The sequence below is a fragment of the Rhinolophus ferrumequinum genome, chromosome 7, assembly GCF_004115265.2.
Source record: "Rhinolophus ferrumequinum isolate MPI-CBG mRhiFer1 chromosome 7, mRhiFer1_v1.p, whole genome shotgun sequence".
Lineage (NCBI taxonomy): Eukaryota > Metazoa > Chordata > Mammalia > Chiroptera > Rhinolophidae > Rhinolophus > Rhinolophus ferrumequinum.
The window spans coordinates 89,664,576-89,687,844 of NC_046290.1; the positions used below are offsets into that span (position 1 = coordinate 89,664,576).

Genomic DNA, 23,269 nt, shown 5'->3' on the forward strand with positions numbered 1-23,269 from the left:
GCTCTGGGCGCTCCCGGCATTCCGCGGGCGGCGGCGGCGGTGGCGGCGGCGGCGGCGGCGGCGAGGCGAGGCGGAGGAGGACCGTGTGCGGTGGCGGGTGGCAGGTAGAGGTGTGAGAGCGGCGAGGTACTGAGGGGAGCCGGGCCGGTGGGGCCGCCGCCGCCGCCATGCAGGAAATCATCGCCAGCGTGGACCACATCAAGTTCGACTTGGAGATCGCGGTGGAGCAGCAGCTCGGGGCGCAGCCGCTCCCCTTCCCCGGCATGGACAGTGAGCGTGGGGCCGGGGCGGGCAGGCGAAGGGTGCGACCGACTCGGACCTGGGACCCGACCCCGTGGACTCATGACCCCACCCCCTCGGTCCTCGGACTTGGACTCGGGTCTTTGATCCCCTGGGACTAGTTTAAGACAAACTTCAGGAGGGCAAGACCTAGTCTGGCTGTTCAAATAATTCTTGAATGAAGGCGGGTACTCTGGGTTGAAAATCCTTCCCCCACCCCCGCACACTCCCCGCCTGCAGGAAAATACCGTATAACTCTCTTCCCCCCTCCAGCCCCCTACTGTGAGCGAGCTCCCTCTTCTTGCTCTCGTCAGAGCTGAGTCTGGAGGAGTCTGGCTGAGGGAAGGAACTCCTCTGTAGGATATCCTCAGTTAGACTCTCAAGCTCCTTTCTCCTAGGACGCACACTCCTGCGAGCCTGTCTCTTTTTCTCTGGACCCCAATTCTGAGTCGTTCATCATACCCTGGCAGCTGCCTGCGCTCCCCCCACTGTTGATAGCACTAGCTTGAGGCTGTGGAACCATCCATGCAGGACAGCTCTTTCCATCCCACCTGTCTCTAGCCTGGGACCACAGATACTGGAGTCTGTGAGGGCAGGCGCAGTGGTGAGGGGCCCACAGACCTGTTTCTAGGGAGGGTCAAGGACATAACTAGCCACGGGTGCTGCCCTGACTGGCCTCAGACTTGGTAGCTGCCCTCAGCGCACTGCCTGCCAGTGATCAAGTCCAGTGTGTTAAAGCCCAGGGAGGCCACAGGCCCTGTCCCTGAACTTCATTTCTTAGTTTGGGGAAGAATTGTCTGTTCTGCCCTGGAGGCATATTCTTTTATTCTGTCTGCCTGACACCCAGTCCCCAGGACTGGGGACTTCGGGCTTTAAGGAATGAAGGAAGCAACCCTAACTCTTTTTTGTGAGACATTTTGAAATGCAAATGAGTGACAGCCCAGGACTCCCAGTTCCACAGCCGTTAAGTCTCTCCCAGCAAAATATGCCTGCTCCCGAGAAACCAAGGAATCTCTCGCAAGTTAGCAAGAAGAGGCACGGAAGTGGCCTTCAGAGATGCTGTCTGTAGGTTTTCAGCAATTCTGAAATGCCCTGTGAGAGAGAAAACTGTTTATGACACCGGAAGGTTTACTCTGATAGCAGGGGTAGTCCTGGGCGCATTGGAACAGCCTGTCCCCTGAGCCCACTGACTTCCATTGCGCTCACTCAGCCTCTGTTCTCTTGCTCCCCTCATCTGAACTAGCTGCATCTGTGGAAGCAAAAGACTGCCCCTTTAATAATTGTGTGTTGCTGCTGCATATTAAGAGCAGTCCTACTTCTGTATCTTCAATTATGCTCTCCCCGCCCAAATAGCATCTCTCTGGAGCCTGTCCGTCCTCGGTCCACATTCGCTTGTGTTTCCTGTGAGATCATTCCCTCCTTCTGCCTCACGTTAAATTAGCCCTCTGGAATGTCCAAGCACAGTGTAATTAATTTCTGTGATCTTGTGCTCCATCCTTCCTTCCCCCACACACGCTTGACTCCTTGAAAGCATCTTTATTGTAGGAAGCTCTCAGCCCTGAATAATGATTACTCTCAACAATATGTCTCATTTTACGGGGAGTGACTGAAATAAGCAACTTTCTTCTTGCTTGGTTTGGCTTTGCATTTTTTTTGCCAGTCTGTTACCTATACCATGAACCCTTAGTGGGTTAAAGACCAGAACAGTTCCCTCCCCCATCTTCAGATGTTACCAGTAGTAATCCTACGTTGCTTTGATTGACGCCTCTCCTATTCTCTCCTTTCTACAGAGTCAGGGGCTGCTGTCTGCGAATTCTTTTTGAAAGCAGCCTGTGGCAAAGGTAAGAGACCCCTGGCTCCCTGGGGGATGTTCCTTCCACCACCCTAGCCCTTAGCAGACTTGCAGGCCATCAGGTCTCTAGCTTACATGGCTTTCTGCAGACAATGTCCCTAGATGAAATTGTGGTTTGGGTAGGCTAGGTACATGAGAACATGATGGAGTGTTTTGCCTGAAACCTAAAACACAGGATGGAAGCTGGCTCTGAATTGGCCTTCTCATCTCACTTTCCCTGTGGCCACAAGCTGACCTATGACATGAACAGAAGCGCCTAGTACTGAGATGCTCAGGCACTTTCTCACAGTCACAGAGTTAGTGAGTGATTGAGCCCAGTGTTTGAATCCAGGCCTTTCTGGTTCTACGGAGTCGACACGGGCTCACTGTCCTTTGTGTCCTCTCATCAAAAAACCCCATGATAGTGTCTCGTGGAGTCACGTTCATACTAACCAGGGCCCAACAGAGGCTGCATGAGCCAGACTACCTATCCATTAATTCATAAGAAGTCTCGCAGGGCAGGACCTTACATACCATGTAGAGGTCTGGGCATCTTTCTTCCTATAAGCAATTTTAATCACAAGCTTAAATAGGGAGCACAGAATTAGAGCAAGTTTCTTTTTTATGGCTGATTTTGGCAAGTTTGGGTTCTATAACTCAGTCATTTACAACTGAAGCAATAGACCTATCAAGTGGATCCACCCGGTTGACCTCTGGTGTCTAGTTGGAACATCATCGCCCCTGGGCTGGTTTCATGGCCACGTCCTTGCTTGGTAATTGTGCCTTTCTGACCTGCCACCATCTGTCCTTAACACCAGCAATATGCCAGTCTCTTTGTTAACTAATACAGTAGCCACTAGTTACATGTGGCTATTAAAATTTAAATTAGTTAAAATTAAATAAAAATGCAGTTCTTCAATCACACTAGTCACATTTTAAGTGTTTTATAGCCACGTGTGGCTACTGGCTGCCATACTTGACAGCATAAATATAGAATGTTGCCACCATTGCAGAAAGTTGGCAGTGGGTGGGTCTAGATCTTTTCCAGTCACAGCCTCATTCTAGTCAGGCCTTCCCAGTAGTCCTGCCAGGCCACTGTTTAGAAATATGACTTTCGCAGATATAGCTCTGTCACATCCGGATGGATGATCGCTCAGGTCCGGCTATAGAAGGCAGACCTCCCCGAGTTTGTATACAATGCATTTCTTTAATTCTATACTTGATCTTCTTAGTTCGTGAAGGTTAAGTGGGAACTTCTAACTAAAGATGGAGCCCGCCTGGAGTCCAGGCTTCTGGTGGTCCTCTACCTTCTATCTTTTAGGGCTGGGTTTCCAAACCCCCACTCCCCGCAACCCACGCCTCCCCCTGTAATTTTCACCATGTCTGTGTACTGCTGGACCTATTCTTTAAATTAAGAAATAAACTCAACCCCACCTCACCCCCATGCCACCCTTAGACTTGTTAAGCCTCTATCTTATAGTAATACCTGTGAAAGCATTATTTGATTTTAGTTAGATTATCAAAATACATTAAAACACATACCTATTTAAATTTAAAATGTCTGCCCATGTCCTGCCTAAAATCACATTGCCATCTGCAGGGACAACCATCACCTGCTAGGACATGCTGCTTTCAGGTGCTTTGGGGAGGAATGAGGTGAAGGCACCTTGGCTCCCCCAGGCCCAGTGCCCCTGGGCTCAGGGCCACATCTCTCCTCACACCCCCATGTCTTCCTTGGCAGGGGGCATGTGCCCATTCCGCCACATTAGTGGCGAGAAGACAGTGGTGTGCAAACACTGGCTACGGGGGCTGTGCAAGAAAGGGGACCAGTGCGAGTTCCTGCACGAGTATGACATGACCAAGATGCCTGAGTGCTATTTCTACTCAAAGTTCGGTAAGGCGGTTGGTAAGGTGTGTGGCCAGGCCTCTCCCTCCACCCAGACCCCCAGCAGCAGTAGCCCTGGGGGGCTCTCCCAAGAATCAAGACCCAGCGGAGTTCAGCACTGCTCAGAACCCACAGTGTCTGTCATCTCCCATCTTTCCAGCCTCAGATGAGAACCTAGGGCATTGCCCTGCAACCTCAGCTGGCCCGTTAGTTATGGGGAGTTACAGTTATCCTCTAATAATCCCTGCATCTCTGTAGTGCTTCAGGTTTTTGCGTACTTTCAGGTTCTTTGGGAAGTTGAGACTAATGAAGGTCTCCCAGTGGGTGAGTGAACCGTGCCGAAGCAACCTCCCTTAAATCAGCTTCTTCTTTCAGCGTGGCGACTGATTGTCCCCCGGGCCGAGTTGGTTCCTTCTCTCTGGGAGTGTCATCCCAGGTAGTAGCTTTGTCTATCCTAAATACACCTTAAGAATAGCAGGTTTGGGGGCTGTCTTCTGGTGGCAAAGAGCCGTTTTTCACCTTGAAACAGATTGCCTTGATCCCTGCTTAGTGAACACGTGGCCTCAGCTGTCCTGAGTGAACTCATTGAGAAGTGGGGATGGGCTGAGAGCGGTGGGTTAGCACAGGGCTTGGCTGAGCTGTTGTACTCCCTGGTGGAATTAGATCCTCCCTGGCGTTCTGCTCTGGGTGAGGTTACTCAGGAATTAGCCCTGGTGGTCAGGACAAGGGCTGGCTCTGGCCCCAGGACTGCCATCCCCAGCCCTGTGCGGGGCCTGGCGGAAGGTTGGACGCCTCCGTACCCTGTGTGGGCCGAGGTGTGCTGGGCCTGCCACAAACTTCCGAAGCTCTATTGTCAGAGGAGACATTCATTATTTCAGCAGCCCAACAGGCTTGGCCTGCTGGCTTATTAACGATTGTTGTGGCTTTTCTTGTAGAGGCAGCACAAGCTGAGAAGTCAAAGCACAGTCAGAAATAGGACTCGGGCTTCCCAGCTCCCCACTCTCTCTTCTCCATCCATAGCAGCCCTGGAGCCAGCACTGGAAGGAAGCAGTGGCTTCTCCATGGGAGCCTGCTCCCAGCTGGCCCCGATGGTGGGCATGAGCCCTCATGGGCACCTCTGCAGGCTGGCCTGGGTTCCCTCCTTGCCCTGTAGAGCCTGTGCTGGTGCATACACACAGTCTGCAGTTCCTGTCACCTGTGCTACAGGTGACGCAGGTGAGGGCTCCCCTTCTAGGCAGTGAAGAGGACAGATCCAGTCCCTGCCCCATGGTGCTTTTGCTCTAGTGGCCCAGGGAGAGGCAGCTGATTTGCCAGCGAGGTGAAGAAGAGAATTGTTCCGATAAGTGCTCTGAAGGAAAGAAACAGTAATGGAACCACATGAGGAAATCACAGTTAGGCAGAGTGGTTGGGAAGGCCTCTGAGGAGTTGAGACCTAAGCTGGGATCTGAAGGCTAACTAGGGGATGGTCTTGGAAGAGCTGGGGGGCCAGTGTGGCTGGAGGGGAGGAAGAGACTGGGGAGGGTAGGCTGGACCACGTAGGGACTTGGGGGTCTGGGAAGGAGTTTGCATTTTCTCAGAGTGGTCTTTCGTGTGCAATGAGGATTGGAAGGGCAAGCATAGAGGTGGCAGAACCGTAGTTGGGTGAAAGATGCTGGTGGCCAGCTGGGCCGATTGCTCCTGAGAGGAGCTGTCGTAAAGGCTTTACTGCGTTCTACCACGGGACCCAGCCTGGAGTTCCCAAATCTTCCCTACTTTTGTCCTGAAAGGTAGACTCCTCAGACCTTTCCCCTGTCCCAGCTAGTAGATGTGAAGAGCTCACCACTGTGGAACAGTAATGTCATGGCCTTAACCGGTGCATTTGCCTCCATGGGCAAGTGATGCCTGGGACTCCCCCTGTGGGTAAGGGATGGAGCCGTAAGTTACTTGATGAGTATATACCCTGTGCCTGGCTGTCAGTGTCATTGACACGCATGGCAGCATGGACACATGTGAGGGGAGGACCTGCACAGCCACGTACAGGTCAGGAAACAAGCTGAGACCTGTGTCCTGAGTCTCAGGGTTCGCCAGGCCAGCTCCAGAAGCCAGCACCACCTGGCCCTCTGCTGCACAGCAGGCCCTAGCCCTGGAGGAAGCCGAGGTGGGTCTGGGTCCAGCTCTCCTGGAGCTGTCCCCAGTGGACGCATGTCTGGGTTTCCCTGCAGGGGAGTGCAGCAACAAGGAGTGCCCCTTCCTGCACATCGACCCCGAGTCCAAGATCAAGGACTGCCCTTGGTACGACCGTGGCTTCTGCAAGCACGGTAGGTATGGTGCTTATGCCCCGGCAAGAGGCCCGTCCTCCCTTCCTCTGCCCACATGACCCTCTGCCTGTCCTGCCTGTTCCAGCAAAACCTGGTGTTAGGCGTTTAGGGGCTCGTGAGGCCTTTTCACACCCTCAGCTCACTTGAGCCTCCCAAGGCTCCTGTGTGGGCTACATTCTCACCTGCATTTTTGATAAGGAAACTAGTATTTTAGAGATTGTGTGTCCTGCCCACTGTCCCCTATGAGTAATAGGCAAACCCAGTATTTGAAGCCCTCCTATTGCTCTCTGCACCCCAGACGGTGGTCTGGGCAAGGCTCTGACTGGCAGAGGGGCACGAGGGTGACCCCTGAAGAGGGGATGGTCTGAGTGACCTGACGCTTGTCTCCACAGGTCCCCTGTGCAGGCACCGGCACACGCGGAGAGTCATCTGCGTGAATTACCTGGTGGGATTCTGCCCAGAGGGGCCCTCGTGTAAATTCATGCAGTGAGTAGCCAGCCCCTACCTTCCCACCCCTCCCCCACCACTCCTGCCCCAGGCCCTGCTGCTCTTTACATCTTTCCTGGATCTCGTTGGCACAGTTCCTGGGATGGGTGGGCATGTGTGTGTGGGGGTGGGGGAACCCTTGCTGCTTCCTGAGCCCAGAGGTGGCTCTGCCTAGACCAGCACTTAACCGTTATTGGGTCACAGCTGTCAGGGAATCATGAAAGCTGTGGGCCCTGTGCTCCAGAGAAACTCATGCCCACACAGCCTTACCTATCACTTAGGGCCCTCAGATTAAGAACCTGTGCCCTACAGGGCGGAACTACAGTTTCAAGGCTTCCTGTACGGAGGTGCTGAGCGTGGGGTTTCCCACACGCTAGTTCATGTAACTCACAAGTGTGAGAGAGAATGTCCTCTTTCACACATGAGAACACGGAGGCCCAGAGCTTTGCCACTGGTGGTAGGTGGTGGTACCTGCTCAAAGGCAGGTCTGTGGGCCTCTGAAGCTGGGCTCTTGCTCAGCAGGGCTCAGCGCTCCTCTCCTCGGCCTCAGGGCACATGTCACTTTGGGCGGTTGAGGGGACAGGGTGGCACTGGCTGGGACCAGTGCAGTCTCCCCCTCCTGTGCTACCTCCATCTGCACTGCCAACACCTGTACAGGAGCAGTGCCCTGGTTGTTGCCACACAGTGGGCAGGTGGCTGCTGAGCTAGTCTTGCTCCCTAGATGAGAGCCCAGGAGCCGGCAGGTGGCCCAAGGGGCTCTGTTTGTGAGGCAGACAGGCGTGTCCCCTCGGGAGTCTGTGTTGTCGGAGGAGGGCTGGCACTTTGGGACCCGCAGGGAAGGGTGTGTATTGGAAGGGGCTCCCATGTGCAAAGCCCGGATGGAACAAGCTCGTGCCTTCTGACAGTACCAACTCTTTCTCACTATCTGCATTATTCCCTCTAGGAGCTATGATTTTCTGTCTTCCATTTCTGACCTGAAAGCTGCTTAGTGAGGGAATCAGGGAAGCAAAATGAAAGAATTCATCTGTGCACTGTGGCAAAACTGTTACTTTTATGGATTTCACAGCTCAGCTAACAGTGTTACCTTTTCAAGATTTATATATACTCTTAAGAAAAACCATGAAAGCCTTGTTGTTATTTGGTCCTAATAGTAATTCAGTTTTCTATAGTTGACTTTTAGAGGGTAGGTAGATGGTTAATTATTTAACATGATATTAAATTTTCTATATCCTGAATTATAAACTGAAGGAAATCATACAATTTTTGAGGAAATGTATTGATTTATTTAAACTACTTGTGAAGTTGCATTTCAAAGTATGACCTCACAATCTTAATTTATCCATAGCAAACCTGTCTACATATGGTTGCCAACGCTTGGTTTATAATTTAAATATTAAAAATTTTAAATTAAAAAGTTTTTTTCATTCATTTCTCTGAGAAGCACTCTCCCCAGGCCTCAGCCAGGTGTGGGCAGAGCTGGGTCTGAGCCCAGGTGTGTCAGTTCTGTTCTCCCCACTGTCCTGTGGCCTCGCGGGCAGAGGTGAGCCAACAGCTACCCCACGTCCAGGTGGTTCATGTTGCTCTGTGCTTAGGGACTAGACTGGCTGTGATTTTCCGAGGCCATAATTTGAGAACACTGCCCAGCCTAGCTCCTCTTTCATCTCTTCTTTTTTTGTTCTCATCCCTTCTGGCTGCCGGGTGTCCAGCCCTCGATTTGAACTGCCGATGGGAACCACCGAGCAGCCTCCACTGCCGCAGCAGACGCAGCCTCCGACAAAGGTACTGTGTCCTGGCCCCTCCTCGGCCCCATGGCATTGCCGGTCCTGGCAGTGCCCTTGCACAAGAACTCAGTGCCTGCAACAGTATGCGGTCTGTCATACACCCAGCTGGACACCCTGTGAGGGCTCGGGAAGAGGCGCGACGGGAGGGGAATCACCCTGAGTTCCAGCAGAAAATGTATGGAGCAAAACAGTTTGCATCTCCCTCTAGAGATGGAGAGTTGTCTGCTGGAGCCGAATGCCCACTTGGCTTCTCTTCCCTTGACTGGCGAGTGCCTTGGCAGCTAGCAGTGCCTGCCTTGGGAGCCAGAGTGGGAGACAGCATGGGTGCCACGTGTCTGCTGCCTGCTCTTGCTTCTGGTTCAGACCCTTCCCTTTACAAACGGAAACTGACACTTTTAGAGGGAGGGGCTTGCCTGAGAGGCCACACTGGGCAGGAGCAGATCTGGTAACAGAACCGAGGCTGGCTGGTTCTCTGGCCAGTGCTGTGACCGCTCTGTGAGGATGTTCCCTACTGTAGGGAAGTCTGGGAACAGAGCTAAAGGACCAGCTGGCTCCAGTCTAGACAAGGGGTCCTATAACCCAGCAGGTGGCTGGTTCTCTCAAGCTGGGGAAAGAGGAAAATGCCATAGACAAATGGGCATCTGCAGCAGCCCCCACCCCCCAAACCAAGGGTATCCTGGACATTTGGTTAAGGGGGTGGGGAGTTGGGGACCCAGAGGAAGGGCTGGCCAGTGCGCTGGGGAGGGTCTCAGTAGGCTGAGTAAATCTGCCTGCTGACCTTGAAGCCTTACCTCTTGCCTGGCTGGACTCTGAGCCCATTGCCGTAGCCCCTTCCAGCCCTCCCCAGTGCTAGAGGCTGAAGAGCCAGGTGGAGATAAGCCGCGTTTGCTGCACTGACCCCCTCCCTCAGGAGGTTGTGGGGCAGATCACATAGAATTCCTTATCAGCAAATCTGGGAATTCCTGGATGTGGGTGCAGCCATGACAACCTGGGCGTTTCTAGCTCTGGGTCCCTGCGTTATGGAGGCCAGAGCCAGGAACCACTTGGTTGGGAGGTGGCCTTGCTTCCACTCCCCACCCCAGCACCCCCGTCCTCCTTGCTCACATGACTCCATAGTGAAGGGCCCTCTCAGCCCCTAGACCACAGGTCAGCGTGTCAGCCTCCAGCTGTTTTTCTGTGACTGTTGCTCGCCGTGTAGGCTGCTAAACATCTGGCTGAACCAAGCGTTCATCCTCACCTGAAGCTAGAACCTCAGAAACAAAAGTAAGGCCTGCTCATGCCCTCGCCCCGCTGCCCAGAGACCTCGTCTCTTTGGTGTTTTGTTTTCTTTTATTTTTCGTTTCTGTGTGTCTGCATGGTATTTTTCGGGCAGCAGCTCCTGCCATCATCACCAGATGTTTCTTTTCTGCCTGCTCTCCTGAGCGGGGCGCCACGGAAGCCCTTCTTCCTGCTGGCCATGCGGGAGCAGTCCTGCCCTCTTTTTTTCCCCGGCCCCATTGGTAGTCTGCGTGCACGTGTTTTCCGCAGTAAAACCGTGTTGTGTAACTCTTTCCAGCAAAGTAACAATCCGCCATTACAAAGGTCGTCCTCCTTGATCCAGTTAACGAGTCAGAACTCTTCTCCCAATCAGCAGAGAACCCCGCAGGTCATTGGGGTCATGCAGAGTCAAAACAGCAGTGCAGGCAACCGGGGACCCCGGCCGTTGGAGCAGGTCACCTGTTACAAGGTGAGTCTTGGGTCTGGGGAGCAGGGAGGGGTCCTCATAGTCAGTGGCCTTCGTTCCCCAGATAGTTAATTTTGGAGAATGAAAAATCTTTGCTTTTGCTGATTATAAAAGTGGGCCACTCTGGTGGGCTAGAGACCATCCTACTTCCTTTCACAGCACACCAAGGCCAGGTGAACGATTAAACATACCCTGTTAAGGAATGGAGTGCACTTGCAAGAAAGGGAGGGAAATCTTTCAGAGGCTAGCGACAAAGTGGAAGCACAAATCCAGGGACAAGAAGGAACCCTAAGGCCTCTGGTTGTCCTCAGACCCTGCGTGGGCACACTCCAGGGAAATGGACAAAGCTTTAGGCCTACACACAGAGGAATCAGAATACCTTTCTCACGCCTTATTCACACACACATACATAAAATAGGACACTCAGGGAAAGGGTAAACTTTTAAAAACCCACTAGGAAACGTGTCATTCTTGGCTCTGGAGGGGAAGGGGAAGGGTCCCTTGAGAGTTTATAGTCACTATTAGGCCCTTCCATGAGTTGGGGCCTGTATCTTGCCCTTGGTGAGCACTAAAAAGCTAGTTTTCTAATCTAAAACAGCCCCAAATAGGTGGGCTTCTGGCACCTGGCTCTTTGAGAAATTTATTCTCAACTCAGGTCCCACAAAATTCCCAGCTAGAGTTCCAAAGAATGAATTCATAATTAAAAATCACAAAACATAGAAGGAAACAAGCACCACCAAGTGAGTCAGCAGAAACTTTACAAAGACTAGACTCACAAAGACTTCAGATTGGGAGTTGTTAGACCAAATGCAAAGTTAGTACATGCTTTTTGTAAAAACTTTTTGATGATATAGATGATGATATAGAAGTGTTTAGGATACAGAGTGAGTGTTGCCTTACTCTCCCCTTTCCTAAAACAGCCACTTCACTCAGTGTGTTCTGTTCTCATGCTCTTTGGTTTTGGTACCCCTTTACCCGCCCAAACCCCCATTGGCGACCCCACTGTGGACCCCTGGGCCCCTCTTGGAGAACTGTTCTAAACTTGTATTCACATACACACAACATAGTATATATTTTAATATAAATAGGGCCCTTGTACGTATTATAAGTCTATACTCTTTTCTTTACAATATGTCATAGATCTCTGTATCAGTGTATGTAAATCTAATCTTTTCTTTTCAGTGGCTGCATAGTATAACCACAATTTATTTTACAAGTTCTCGTTGGTAGACAATTAGTTTTTGCTGCTGAAAACAGTGCTGTACGTGGCTCTGAGACCTTTGTGAGTTCTTGTCTGGTGTCAGTAGCGTCCATGCCTACAGGTAGAGGTCTGAGCCCAAAGGCATGTTAATACTTCAATGTCCATAGAAAAGCCGGGCTACCGGGCACTTCCCACGGCCGCAGCCATCAGATGCTCAGCGAGCACCTGCAGTGCCGGCTCTGCTGAGGAAATAGGCTGCTGCTGCTCCTTCCTGGGAGGGGTGAGTGTTCTCAGGGGAGAGGAAGGCAGGTGCCCAAAGACGCTGAAGTTAAAAGTGTATATGGATTCAGGGAAGACCTCAGATTTCAGAGTCGCAGCCCTAACAGGTGAGGCGAGTACAGAGGAGGCTGTGAAGAAGGTGAGGTGGATGGGGGTGCGTGCACGGTGCATGGCACACAGCTTCTGACCCGTGTTCCCAGTACAGTGAGCAAACTTAGGTGTCCTGTGCGGAGCGTGGTTGTCATCTTGCCCCCCTGCAGGACTCTTCAACAGGGTTTCTGTGACGCAAACTCGCCTACGTCCTGGACTTGAGAAAGGTGGGGCAGGGACTTGCCAATCTTCTTACCAGGGGTACTTCAGAGTTAACATTAAAGACGCCTCATGGGAATCCTGGATTTCTCAAGAAAGGCTGCGGAGGCTGATGGACATGCCAAGTGCCATGAACGGGCCCACGCAGTCCTTCCCTCTGGTCATCACATCAGCCAGAGGACTAACTGGCTGCTCTGTAGGCCACTCGTCCACACAAAGGTCACACAGATCAGACATGGGGACGGCAGGGTCGGGAAAAGAGCAGCCAAGAGTTCTGGGCAATGACGAAGAGCCCCACATTCGCGCCTGGAGCCTGGGAGAGCGCTGAGTGGGTTAGTGCAGAGTGGGTGCTCCTACTGCCTCTGGACCCCTCGTTCAGTACATTCGCTCCTTTTCTGAGAATTCTGCTTTTTGAGGAGCCAGAAGAAAGAATGAAGGGGAGCTAAGGCAGGGACTGGGTAATCAGGGCCAGTGCTAGATTTTTGAGAGGTGATTTTACCGGGTCTGTTCACCCAAGTCTAACCATTGTCCCGTCTCTCTGATCCTGTGACTGAAACCTGTCCCCAGGGGTAGCTTAGGCAGGTGTGCAAGAGCCAGGAGGGAGAACCCTGGGTGCAGCCTACCCTCAGTGTCCACAGCAATGAATCCCCACGTTGGGGGAGGAGCCTCGTAGCTTCTCTCTTTGTTCCCTCAAGTCTCCAAGGAGTCCCAGAGTGGTGCCTCAGAGGTAAGTGACCCGCCAGCCATGCAGAGGGGCTTGGTCCCCAGGCAGTTGGGGGAGCTCTGGTGCCATGGGCTTGTCTTCAACCTGCCTCCCAGGGAGAGCCCGAGTGGGCGGGCCCTGGTGCCGGCCAGGCCAGAGGAGCTCCCTGCTGTGTGCTCAGATCAGCCTGTGGCCACAGAGGAAAAACTTCTCTTCCATTTGCCAAGTTGTTGGCTGCAGTTTTTGTGCCACCATACCTTCTGGAGCTCCCTTTCTCTCATATTTGAATGAAAATCTGTACCACTGAGGATTTCAGAGTCCCCATTCTCAACCTGTTATTTGGTGGGTGCTGCCTTAGTTGAAAACTGCATTTGAAAACGGTGTTTTTTGTCTTTGTTTTGTCTCCTCCTCCCTGCTGTTCCCAGTGTGGTGAAAAAGGACACTACGCCAACAGATGCACCAAAGGGCACTTGGCCTTTCTCAGTGGACAGTGACAGCAGCTGGAGCCAGCTCGGAGCAGCCCAAGGGGCCCCGTCGTTGGGGCCCACTCCAGGCCATCCTGGGGAGCGTGCATTGAACTGTGTAATGCCAGTGTTGGTGCAACTCTGGCTGGGGCTGGCAGGCAGGCACACTGGGGTTGATCATTCTGAGGGGCTGTGTCTGCCAGTTTCCCTATCATTTTGCTGTAATTTTTTTTTTAAATGGGACATGTACTCCAGTTGCCCCAAGTCAGCATCATGTTTGTCTAGGCATCAACACTTCCTGTCTGGGACTCCCTGTACACCACCCTCTGGGGAGGGGAGGAAGTTGTGGGAAAGGGCTTCTGCTAAACAGTTGTGTATGAAAGACAGCCCTTCCTCTGGGACCTCATTAAACACCAGTTCTCCATGACCCCAGGGGCTGGTGGGTCATTAAAACTGGCCAGGTCATGCCTGCTTCCTCCATGTCCTGCTGAATTCAGAAGCTGTGCCTATCAATGTGATTTGCACGAGGCAGCCCTTCAGGGCAAACTCAAGGGAGCTTGTCGCTTAGCCTGGCCCTGCTCCAAGGTGGCAGCAACTGAGAGGAGGGGTGTAGGGCTCTCAACTGTGAGGGTCTTTTTCCTCTGGGCTTACTTTCTTGGGGCACTCGCTTGACAGTGTTTAAGGTATACCTTCAGCTGGAGCTGCAGACCACCCTTGAAATAGATGACACAGTCCATCTGTGCACTTACCTCCTGCCCCATCAAGTGTCTGTACTACCAGACAGCTTTGGCCTATGGAGACCACCCTGCCGAGCCTGGAAATGTGAAACCATCACCTGGAACCTGCTGGGCAAGTGGGCCTATCCAAGTTCAATTACAAGGACAATTTTTATGAAGTTGATTAAAGCTTGTTTTTTAAGCTATGTCTCATTACTTCAAGAACTCCATGCCAAACAGGGGGTCTTGCTGTTGGCTGCACTAGATGCCTGGCACAAAACTTTGATATTGGTGCCCACTTGTCCCCTTTCAACAAATGTGCATTTGAGGAAGGCAAGTGATGCTGTCAGTGAAGAAAGGGCTTTTTACTGGCAGCTGGAAACGTCTGGAAGCTTGGCCTTTGGAACAGCCACCTGGCAGGTCTCCTTACTTTGCATTTCATGTTAGATGATATGTCGGGTCTTCTGGGAGGTAATTAGCCACAGCCTCTCACACTCTTACAGTCCATGCAGTTTAGAGGCTCACCATGCACCCCTTAACTAGTTCTGGCCTTCATGTCACTTTACCAAAGACCTTTGACGAAAGGTAAGGAAGAGTGCTGGATTCAGGGGCAGTTGTGAGCTATCAGGGCCTGTGCTTTCCCTCCCAGGATCATGCTACTGAGCTTCCTGGAGCCGATAATGCAGAAAGATGAGGGAGGGGAAGGCATTCTTAGGAACACAGGGCTTCTGCTTTATACTGTGTCCTGAGTGTCAGCTGACAAGGCCAAAAGTGCTTAGGACACTAGGCCAAGAGCAAGAAAACACTTGACAGGGTAGTGCTAGATGACACCCACCCCCAAGCCAGGAGGGACAAGATCCCAAAGGGGCGTAGGGAGCCCATCAAGGCCACATGGCTCAGCCCTGGGCTGACAGCCCCCCTTTGGGAATGCTAGAGCAATCTCATCCCACCGCGCAGGGGAGCTCCTCGACGTGCAGGGAAACGGCTAAACCAGTGAAGCAGCCCAGAAGCAGTCCGGTCATCTTTTATTAGGTGTCAATTAGGATACGAAAGAATTCAGGGGTGCTGGGCGAAGGCCATGGTCAGGAATGCAGTGTGTGTCCTCCACACTGAGCCCTCTTCAGTGGTACTTGCGTCGCCGCTCATGCTCTGAAGTTAGAAAGGCAAAATGGTAAATTTCTTAAGAGGTACAGTGAAAGCACACAATGACAGGGAGGGCAGCAGGCTGAAATCACATAAAGCCATCCTGAGAATTCCTTTCAGGAATGACCCAGAACCTGCTTGCCAGCATCTCAGCAGAACCAGCCGAGTTGGGGACATGAAGGCACCTCAGGTGCTCATCTGCCACCTGGCCAGCCTCGTCCTTTCCGAAAGGAACACCCACTCAAACAGCCCCGGAGAACCCGTCCAGTCCTTCAGAGCCAGTGTTGCCTGATGCCACAGATTGGCAGGGCGCTGGACGCTGTTGGAAACAGCGCATGAAACCAGTCGGTGGCCACCAATGACACTGTTGCCAGCATCTCCCCCCAGACAAGCTCCTCTCAGCTCTCAGGACCATGAGCAGCTACGCTTCTCCAGAGCACTGCACGATACCGGATTGTACCACTCCGCCTATTTCCCTCTGCCCTGGCTGCTAAGAAGATGAAGCCAAAACTTCCACCAACCTTTCACAGAGCCTACAGTATCTTACAGAATGCTTCCTAAGTATTACCTTTGTCCCAGCTTCAACTTCTTTTTCCTGTCTTCATTTTCTCTTTGCCACAATTTTCTCACTTAAAATAATATCCTATATACTATATGAGTATTCTGATAAGTCCCTCCAATTCTTCAGCTATCAGTATAATGATGGACTTCTAAATCTGACAGTGAACCAATGCCACCCTCCCAGGAAACCCCACCGAAGGCAAGGCAACCCAAGAGACACTCACTGAGTTCCTTGTAGGAACGGCAGTAGTTGAAAAGCACATAAGCTGCCAGCACCATGGAAACCCCAGCGACACTCCCTTTCTTCACATTGACGTACTTGTTGTAATACCGGTAATAACCTGCGAACGAGAGGAGGTCACTGCCCTGCTCTGCTGGGGATGCTTCACACAGTGCAAAGCAAAGTGACGAATCCAGGGACCCAGTCCTACTCTGGCTCTTGAAGCCACGCACCCTACATTCACTGGTTGATAAAGGGAAAAGCACAAATGCACCACGAGCCCAGAGCCCAGGACAAGCTCCAGCCAGGCCCCCTGCTCCTACCCTCTGACCTTGATCGTGTGTTAACAGATTGGCTCAACCTGTTGGCCTTTGATCATACTTCACCCAGGGGATCCCCTGACCCTAATTCTGACCCAGCATCCAACCCCCAATAAGGGCCTGGCCCTCAGGGAAGAAGAAGGCTTCATGCATCTGTCTACTGGGTGCCCCCACCAGTGAAGAAACAAACAGTATCTGCCCTCCTGGGGCTCAGGGCCTAGGAGACAGAAAAAGAATGAAATGATCATAGAAGCCATAGTTTACAACCGTGAGGAATGCCAGGACGGAGTACTGCACTGAGCTGTGAGCACGAGCAGGCCACATTCACCTCCACTGAAGAGTCACCACTGTTCTCACTCAAGTGTGGGCAGAAGGCCGAGTATTCTAATCTGAGGGCAAAGCTGAGGAAAGGCCTCAGGGCAGGAGGCAACGTGTCACAAAAGACAGCCACAGGGTGGCCAGAATTAGAAAAACAGGAGGGGGGCCCCTGAAGAGGCTGGAGATCCCACAGGCCCCCATGGGGTGATCTAGGTCTTTATTCCCAGAATGATGACACAGGTTCCACAGGACTGAGCTGACTCGTCATGCACTTTAAAATGCACAGACCTGAAGAACAGACCATTTGGAATATTCATCTTGGAAGTTTTCCCTGGCAGGGAGAGAAGCACTGTATTATAGACTGATGTCTAGGATGTTTCAAACTCATTTTCCTCTTAAAGAAGTCTCATGATGTAAAAACGCTCATAGACATTTCTTTAAGACGAAGGCAGTGGTACCGATTCCAAGCAATAGAAAACATTTTCTTGGCTGAAATATCTCAGAGCCAGGATTTGACAGGACCAATCAAACATGGAAAGTCAAGGGCTAACAACCTCTCTGTCCTCTACATAAAGGCAAGGCCTTTACTACCCAAATTAATTCAGGGCAAAAAGAGGCCTGAATCCCCAGAAGTTTGCTTTTGTTTACACATGTCCATAAGGTTCTGACCTCTTTGAAATGCTCCAGCAATGCCTTTAGGGGTGAAATCCCGCATCAGTATCCACTTTGGCAGCTCCCCTATTTTGACATCCATGAGTTTCTTCTCCTTCATTGGTACTGAAAAGCAAAAACACACACACTGAAAAATCTCCCATTAACACAAATAGCATCCTTTTGTGTCACTTATTTCAATAATTAACTACAGGGGCATTCGATAACATCACTACATAGAGGCTGAACGTAAGTAGTGATAAAAATAAGACAGCAAATTCACTATTTTAAGTCATAGACTATATAATGGCAGAACTGCTGCAGTGACAGTTTTACTAATAAACAGGATTTTGAATACAAAGCTTACTGGGAATAACTATAAAAAGAGAACTAAGGACCATGAAGAAGAAAGTGATAAAGTGGAGGACAGAAGAAATGTGACTGCAAAGCTAGCATTTACATTACATACATTAGCTCATTTAATCTTCAAAGCGAGTAGTTGATGCCTTTATTTTTTGGAAGGTGGTAGGGGGCCCTCTTCAGTGGTACTTCAGTGGCGGGTTGACTCAAAGAAGTTGGGCAACTTGGCCAGGGTCAGAGTAGGCAGGCAGTGGAGTCAGGACTCGGTCCTCATGCTCCTGAAGCCGATCTGATTTCTACCTCTAGCACCCTACCTGGCACCACAGATGCCAAATGACAGTAAAAACGACTCCAAATGATCCAATGGGCCCCAGACTGTATTTCAATGAGTCGGGACAGGCCAGGAAGAGCTCCTGGTCGAGGCGATACTATAGTCGTCTCTGGGCTTCAGAGTAAAATAGGAAGGGACCAGGGAGGTGGAGGAGGAGGACCTGTGAGTGTCAGATGCTCCTGAGGAGGGACGGCTCCCCTTCCCCCTACCCCAGAGGCCAACTTTTAAAAGCTGCTTAGCAGGTGTCCTCTTCAGGGCAAGGAGTCAAGGACTATTGTCCCTTCTTTAAGACCAACCACAGGAGGAATCAGACTAAATCACTCCAAGGTTTCTTCTCCATTTTGGGGATCCAAGGAAAGACTCACTCCTTAAGGACCAGCCTCAAGAGTCCACTAAGGGGAACCCCTATATGTTTCCTCACATCTCCCAACCCTTCACAAGGGCGAGGGTGGTCAGGCCATAAAGAGAAATGCAAGGCTTACCAGCAGCTTCTAATCTGCTGCAGGTCATCTGGAGCAGCAGATGCTTGGTCTTGACGGACCAGACTGAGTGCTTGTCAAGAGGCCACAAGTGACCGGTAGAGGCATAAGCCTGGCGCATACATGGCTTTAGGGTTGTGGTTTAGGCTGCCTGTCTCAAACAAACTGCCCCAACCTTCCATCTAGATTCACCCAACAAATATGGAGCACCTACCATTTGCCAGGCAGCGCCCCAAGCACTGTGGACACGGCACTGACAGCAGACAAGGGCCTTGCTCTCAGCAGCCAACAATCTATGGGGGAAGACCACCGTCTCACATCCACTCATCTTCCCCGGCTTCCCACTCTCCAGCCAAACCCTTGCTGCTCATAGGCGACAGGACTGTTTTCAGCTGAGTGCCTTTGCGTTTGCAGTGCTCCTGCTTCATCACAAGGCCGTCTCAACTTAAACCTCATCTCCTAAAAGGCCTCCTTCCCTGCCCACCTTATCTCAAGCGCCAGCACTTCCTTTCTATAGAACCTCTGAGCTCCAGTTTGCTCGTCTGTAAAATGGTGTATTCCAAGGATTGAATGGCAATCTATGTAACAGGATTTGGAACAGTGCTCAGAACTGTAAACTGTTATTATTATTGTTGAAATATCATTAAGGTCTATGTGAAACATTAGAAAAAAAGGAAAAGGGTGGAGAAATGGCATACAAACCAAGCTTTAGGACATTTTAAACATAGGGGTTCAGGGATTAATCTCACCCTTTAGTTCTTTTACAAAACAGAAAACTATAATTAGTTTGGTGATATTTTTGAAATGTGAGATAGTCTCAAATGAATTTTAGGATATGTTCCATATCTCTGTTGGAGAGTTTAATGTCAATAATATTAAGCTCAACACCAAACAATGTCATCTGAAAATGACCTACACCTTCCTCTGTCACCTTGTCTGTGCTATTTTTAGAAAAGTTGAACAGGTACACATCTTACATCCCAGGTTTGTCATCATTTGCAAGATCAGCAGGCTTTTAGTCCAAAGATTACTATACTACATTTCTTCTTGAATAAGAACAAAGTTAATACCTTTGCTACACACTCAAAGCCTTCTTGCATGCAGCGAGGAGTACAAACACACCATTCTAAACCCAACTCTCGCTCTAAACATGGCATGTGGTGGGGAGAGAATGATGAAGGTGTAGATGGGACTAGAAGGGCAGCATGTCGCAAACTGTTGACACTGGGTAATGAATACAAAGCACTTGTTACCTTATTTTGTTTCCTTTTTATTTGAAATCTTCCATAATAAAAAGTTTAAAAGTGCTTTTGAAAAACAACTATGTTGGGGGAAATGTGCAAAAGAAAAACAGTATTTTTAAATCAAAGTATTTTTGACTGGTATAAGGCTGGTGACTCCAAAACCAAAAATCAGGCCACTTCGGGGCCCACTGAAGCTACTTTTTTCACATTCACACAAACTACGAAAATACATTCTGCATTCTCATGAGCATATTCAGGGGCTGGCATGGTGCCTTGGCATCACTGGAAGGAAAAAGCCAACAATTTAAAATAAAGACAAAAGAGTGTTTCCTTAACCAAAATTAAGAAACTTATAAGCGCACGCGCACACTCACACACACTCACACACACACACAATCCCATTAGCCTTAAGGAGAGCAAGTACAGCACCGTCGCAAAACAAGGGGCAATCAGGTTCAACAGAAACATATCTATACTTATTCCAAGAATTTCTCTTTTAGTGGAAGATAAAGGCCTCGGTCTTTGGCAGCCATACTGGAACCCTGTTCCCTCAACTCTCCTCTGCAGCACTGCACACACCCCTCTGCAGTCACTGGTTCACACCAGTAGTGTGGTGGTAACAGAGCAGATTCTAGTCAAGTGTTCTGGGTTTTGTGCCATTTCGCAGCAAGGTTCCTGTGGACAAGTTACTGCCCTCTCTGTGCCTCAGTTTCCTCCTTTGTAAAATAAGGGCAAGAACAGTACTCACCTTGGTACTTGGCTCTAGGTACTGTGTAAATGGGAATTACTATTTTTCTTTCTGCCTGACTGAGCTATCTGAAGGTGGGAGCATCCACACACACAGTTACTGGTCGTGACAGGCTTTCAGTGGAGACTGTAGAAGGACCACAGGTCTGGCCTGATTTTATGACTCCAAGAAGCACTTATATGAAGTCCACTTATATGAAGCAGCATGGAAATGCCATGTGTCTTCTAGGTGCTAAATCCACCCAAGGGGTTGGCCAGAGAGTAAGAGTTTAGGCTTTGCAGGCCACTCAAGGCCTCTGCAACAAAGTCTTTTTCTAACAAATTTTTTATTTTTTATTTTTTAGGGGAACAGGATTTTATTGGGGAACAGTGTGTACTTCCAGGCCTTTTCTCCAAGTCAAGTTGTTATCCTTTCAGTCTTAGTTGTGGAGGGCGCAGCTCAGCTCCAGGTGCAGTTGCCGTTTCTAGTTGCAGGGGGCGCTGCCCACCATCCCTTGAGGGAGTCGAGGAATTGAACTGGCAGCCTTGTGGTTGAGAGCCCACTGGCCCATGTGGGAATCAAACCAGCAGCATTCGGAGTTAGGAGCACGGAGCTCTAACCGCCTGAGCCACCGGGCTGGCCCACAAATTTTTTAAAAACATAAAAACCATCCTTAGCGCACAGGCCATACAAAAACAGGCTGCAGGAAATCCAGCGTATCGGCCATAGTTTGCCAATGCATGATCTCATCTGTTGCTATTAATTCCTACCCCCATCACTTTATTTGCTAATGAACTAGTGGCTTTATGCTCTGGCAATAGACACCATCTAGAAGATCATCAGTACTTAAAAGACTTGGACTCCAATTCCTTCTCCTAGGGTGATGCTGAATGGGCCAGAGGTGACATGACCATGCCCACAGGTCAGAGTGACCGCGGGGGTGCCAGGCACTCATCTGTAGGCCAGGCAGTGTTCCAAGTACCTTCCATGTACTAAGTTATTAAATCTTTAGTCCACGGTGCTCTTCACGCAACCCTCTGCTGAAACAAGATGCCAAGTCTCAATGCTTCCTTTTCTTATTTAAATAATACAACCATCTGTGAATAAATATTCTCATGCCCATTTTTTACAGACAGGAAAAACAGCATCAGTCTCATCTTTTCTGATCCCCTTTTCAGTTCTCAGGGCTGAGTTTAAGAATACAGAAACTGGGGTAAGACACATAGATTAATCCAAACTCTGCCACGGCCGTGTTGTGTGACCTCAGGCAGGCCACACATCTTTGATGTTATTTTCCTCATCTTTAAAATGGTATCAACATTCCCGGTACTGACTTCCTGACAAGGCTACTGTGAGGATCTAGGACCAGTACATAGTTTCCGTATTAATAAAAAAAGAAAGAAGGAAAGAAAAAAAAGTGTGCACAGTCCGATGTGTAGAGATTTATACATACATGTCACCAAAAGACCCTCTGGTCTTAAGGTCATCCTTGTGATTCAAGCTCAGTTACCACAAGGCCCCTAACTCCTAGGTTTGAATTCAAGTTCAGGTCTCTCATTAGTGACCTTGAATAGGTCACTTCAGCTCTTAAAGCCTCTTCAGCGCCTAGGCGACATACATGCGTCGAACCTTTTGTGGTGTCAGGCACTGTCCTAGGCATTAGCTTCTCCTGGAACTTAATTTGAGCTTCAGCTTTGGGAAGAAGGCTAGTACCTGCGAGTAGGGTTCAAGTGCGAAGCGCCTGGGTCGCGGTGGGGGCGAGAGCCCCTATTCCTTAACGGGCAGCGTGAGAGAGTCACGAAGCGGAGTGTTCCCAAGCCCCCGAAGCGCGTCGCTCGACTGCCCTCACTCTCCCCGCCGCAGCCCGGCGGCGTGGCCCAGCGAGCAGAGAAGGGATGGACGGCGTAGGACCCTGGGCAAAGGGTCTAGTGCGCCTCGGGTAAGGTCGCGGCCAAGACCCTGGGCAAACGGCAGGTGACTCCGCAGCTCCCTCCCCTCCCAGTGCATCTCTGAGCCCCGACCCCGGACCCCGGCTTCTGCTTCCAACCTGACTGCCCTAACCGGGTCCGGTACTCACCGACTGACGCCATCTTGGAGTCCGGGACGTCCGCTCTGCCGAGCCGCGCGATGACTGCTGGGTAGGGAGCAAGTGCCCCGGTGTCGCGGGGAGCAGAGGCTCACGGGAAGCAGGTCGCGATCGGTACTCAGCTGGCGCTGCAAGTGCGCCATGGGGTGAAGGGCGAAGTCTCCTGAGGGCCAAGCCCCGGGACCCCGCAGTTGTGGGCGGGGGCGAGGGGTGTAGGACTCAGACTGGGTTCCCCATCCTAGGAGGGAGGAGGCTGGAAGGGACCAAAAATTGGGAAGTGAGGGGAGAAGAGCATCCTGGCTTTCTTAGTCTGTCACCTTAAATTTGTTGTAAAAAGTGACAGACATATCAAGATCTTTCCTCCCAACTGTGCTGAATGGGAGGTAAACTCACAAGGAAAAACTGTGTCCAGGCTTAGGCTCCAAATAGGTTTGATACAAGAGTACTTATGTGTCCAGAACTGCGCTGGACTCTTAACTGCAGAGATGCAAGATCCTAGGGGCTCACAGCAGCTCCAGTCCTTTTTTTCCAGGTATAGGGATGCCTGACCACCGTCTTGTTTTTTGTGGAAAGGCTACATTAACCATTTCTGCTTAAGCAATTCTGACTCCAGGGAGACACTGATTCTCTGAATCTTAGTTTCCTTCTCTGTAAAATAGTGATGTAATGCTTGCTTGGCATCCTTGTTGTAGGAATTAAATGAAACAATGTGTGTGAAAATAAAGGATTAAGAACTGAGTGCATAGAGGGAATTGAACCAGTGAAAGTGATAGTTTTATTAGGAGAGTGACTTGGGGGAGTTATCAAACTCGTCTTTTATCAGCCATTTTATTCATTCACTAAACACACACTGGTATATACTGGGCGCTAGGGAC

General features: G+C 50.6%; 2 protein-coding genes across 5 annotated transcripts; one reads left to right on the forward strand and one right to left on the reverse strand.

Moving 5' to 3' along the window:
- Positions 1–12: 12 nt before the first annotated feature.
- Positions 13–14,156, forward strand: CPSF4 (cleavage and polyadenylation specific factor 4). 4 transcript variants are annotated; one of them, XM_033109946.1, is made up of 8 exons: positions 13–270; positions 2,070–2,120; positions 3,852–4,004; positions 6,197–6,292; positions 6,685–6,778; positions 8,485–8,557; positions 10,190–10,285; positions 13,200–14,156. In XM_033109946.1, the coding sequence occupies exons 1-8, from the start codon at positions 168–170 to the stop codon at positions 13,266–13,268; spliced, it is 735 nt and encodes a 244-aa protein (XP_032965837.1). In that variant the 5' UTR covers positions 13–167; the 3' UTR covers positions 13,269–14,156. The 4 variants fall into 4 exon arrangements, with proteins under 4 accessions (XP_032965837.1, XP_032965838.1, XP_032965834.1 ...); XM_033109947.1 differs by having other exon boundaries at positions 10,193–10,285; XM_033109943.1 differs by having other exon boundaries at positions 16–270; positions 10,115–10,285.
- An 806-nt stretch (positions 14,157–14,962) lies between these two features.
- ATP5MF (ATP synthase membrane subunit f) lies at positions 14,963–22,530 on the reverse strand. Its single transcript, XM_033109952.1, has 4 exons — positions 22,386–22,530; positions 17,186–17,293; positions 15,883–15,999; positions 14,963–15,103 (listed from the first exon to the last, which is right to left on the reverse strand). The coding sequence occupies exons 1-4, from the start codon at positions 22,396–22,398 to the stop codon at positions 15,075–15,077; spliced, it is 267 nt and encodes an 88-aa protein (XP_032965843.1). The 5' UTR covers positions 22,399–22,530; the 3' UTR covers positions 14,963–15,074.
- Positions 22,531–23,269: the final 739 nt, after the last annotated feature.

What these genes read in the sequence shown, in the direction of transcription:
- CPSF4 (XM_033109943.1), top strand. Translation starts at nt 168, where the DNA reads ATGCAGGAAATCATCGCCAGCGTGGACCACATCAAGTTCGACTTGGAG. An exon ending in CCGTGGCTTCTGCAAGCACG is followed by an intron (nt 6,293 to 6,684) that starts GTAGGTATGGTG and finishes TTGTCTCCACAG; the next exon opens with GTCCCCTGTGCAGGCACCGG. An exon ending in CCCTCGTGTAAATTCATGCA is followed by an intron (nt 6,779 to 8,484) that starts GTGAGTAGCCAG and finishes CCGGGTGTCCAG; the next exon opens with CCCTCGATTTGAACTGCCGA.
- ATP5MF (XM_033109952.1), bottom strand. An exon ending in TGCTGGAGCATTTCAAAGAG is followed by an intron (nt 16,000 to 17,185) that starts GTCAGAACCTTA and finishes TCTCGTTCGCAG; the next exon opens with GTTATTACCGGTATTACAAC. An exon ending in CCGTTCCTACAAGGAACTCA is followed by an intron (nt 15,104 to 15,882) that starts GTGAGTGTCTCT and finishes TTCTAACTTCAG; the next exon opens with AGCATGAGCGGCGACGCAAG.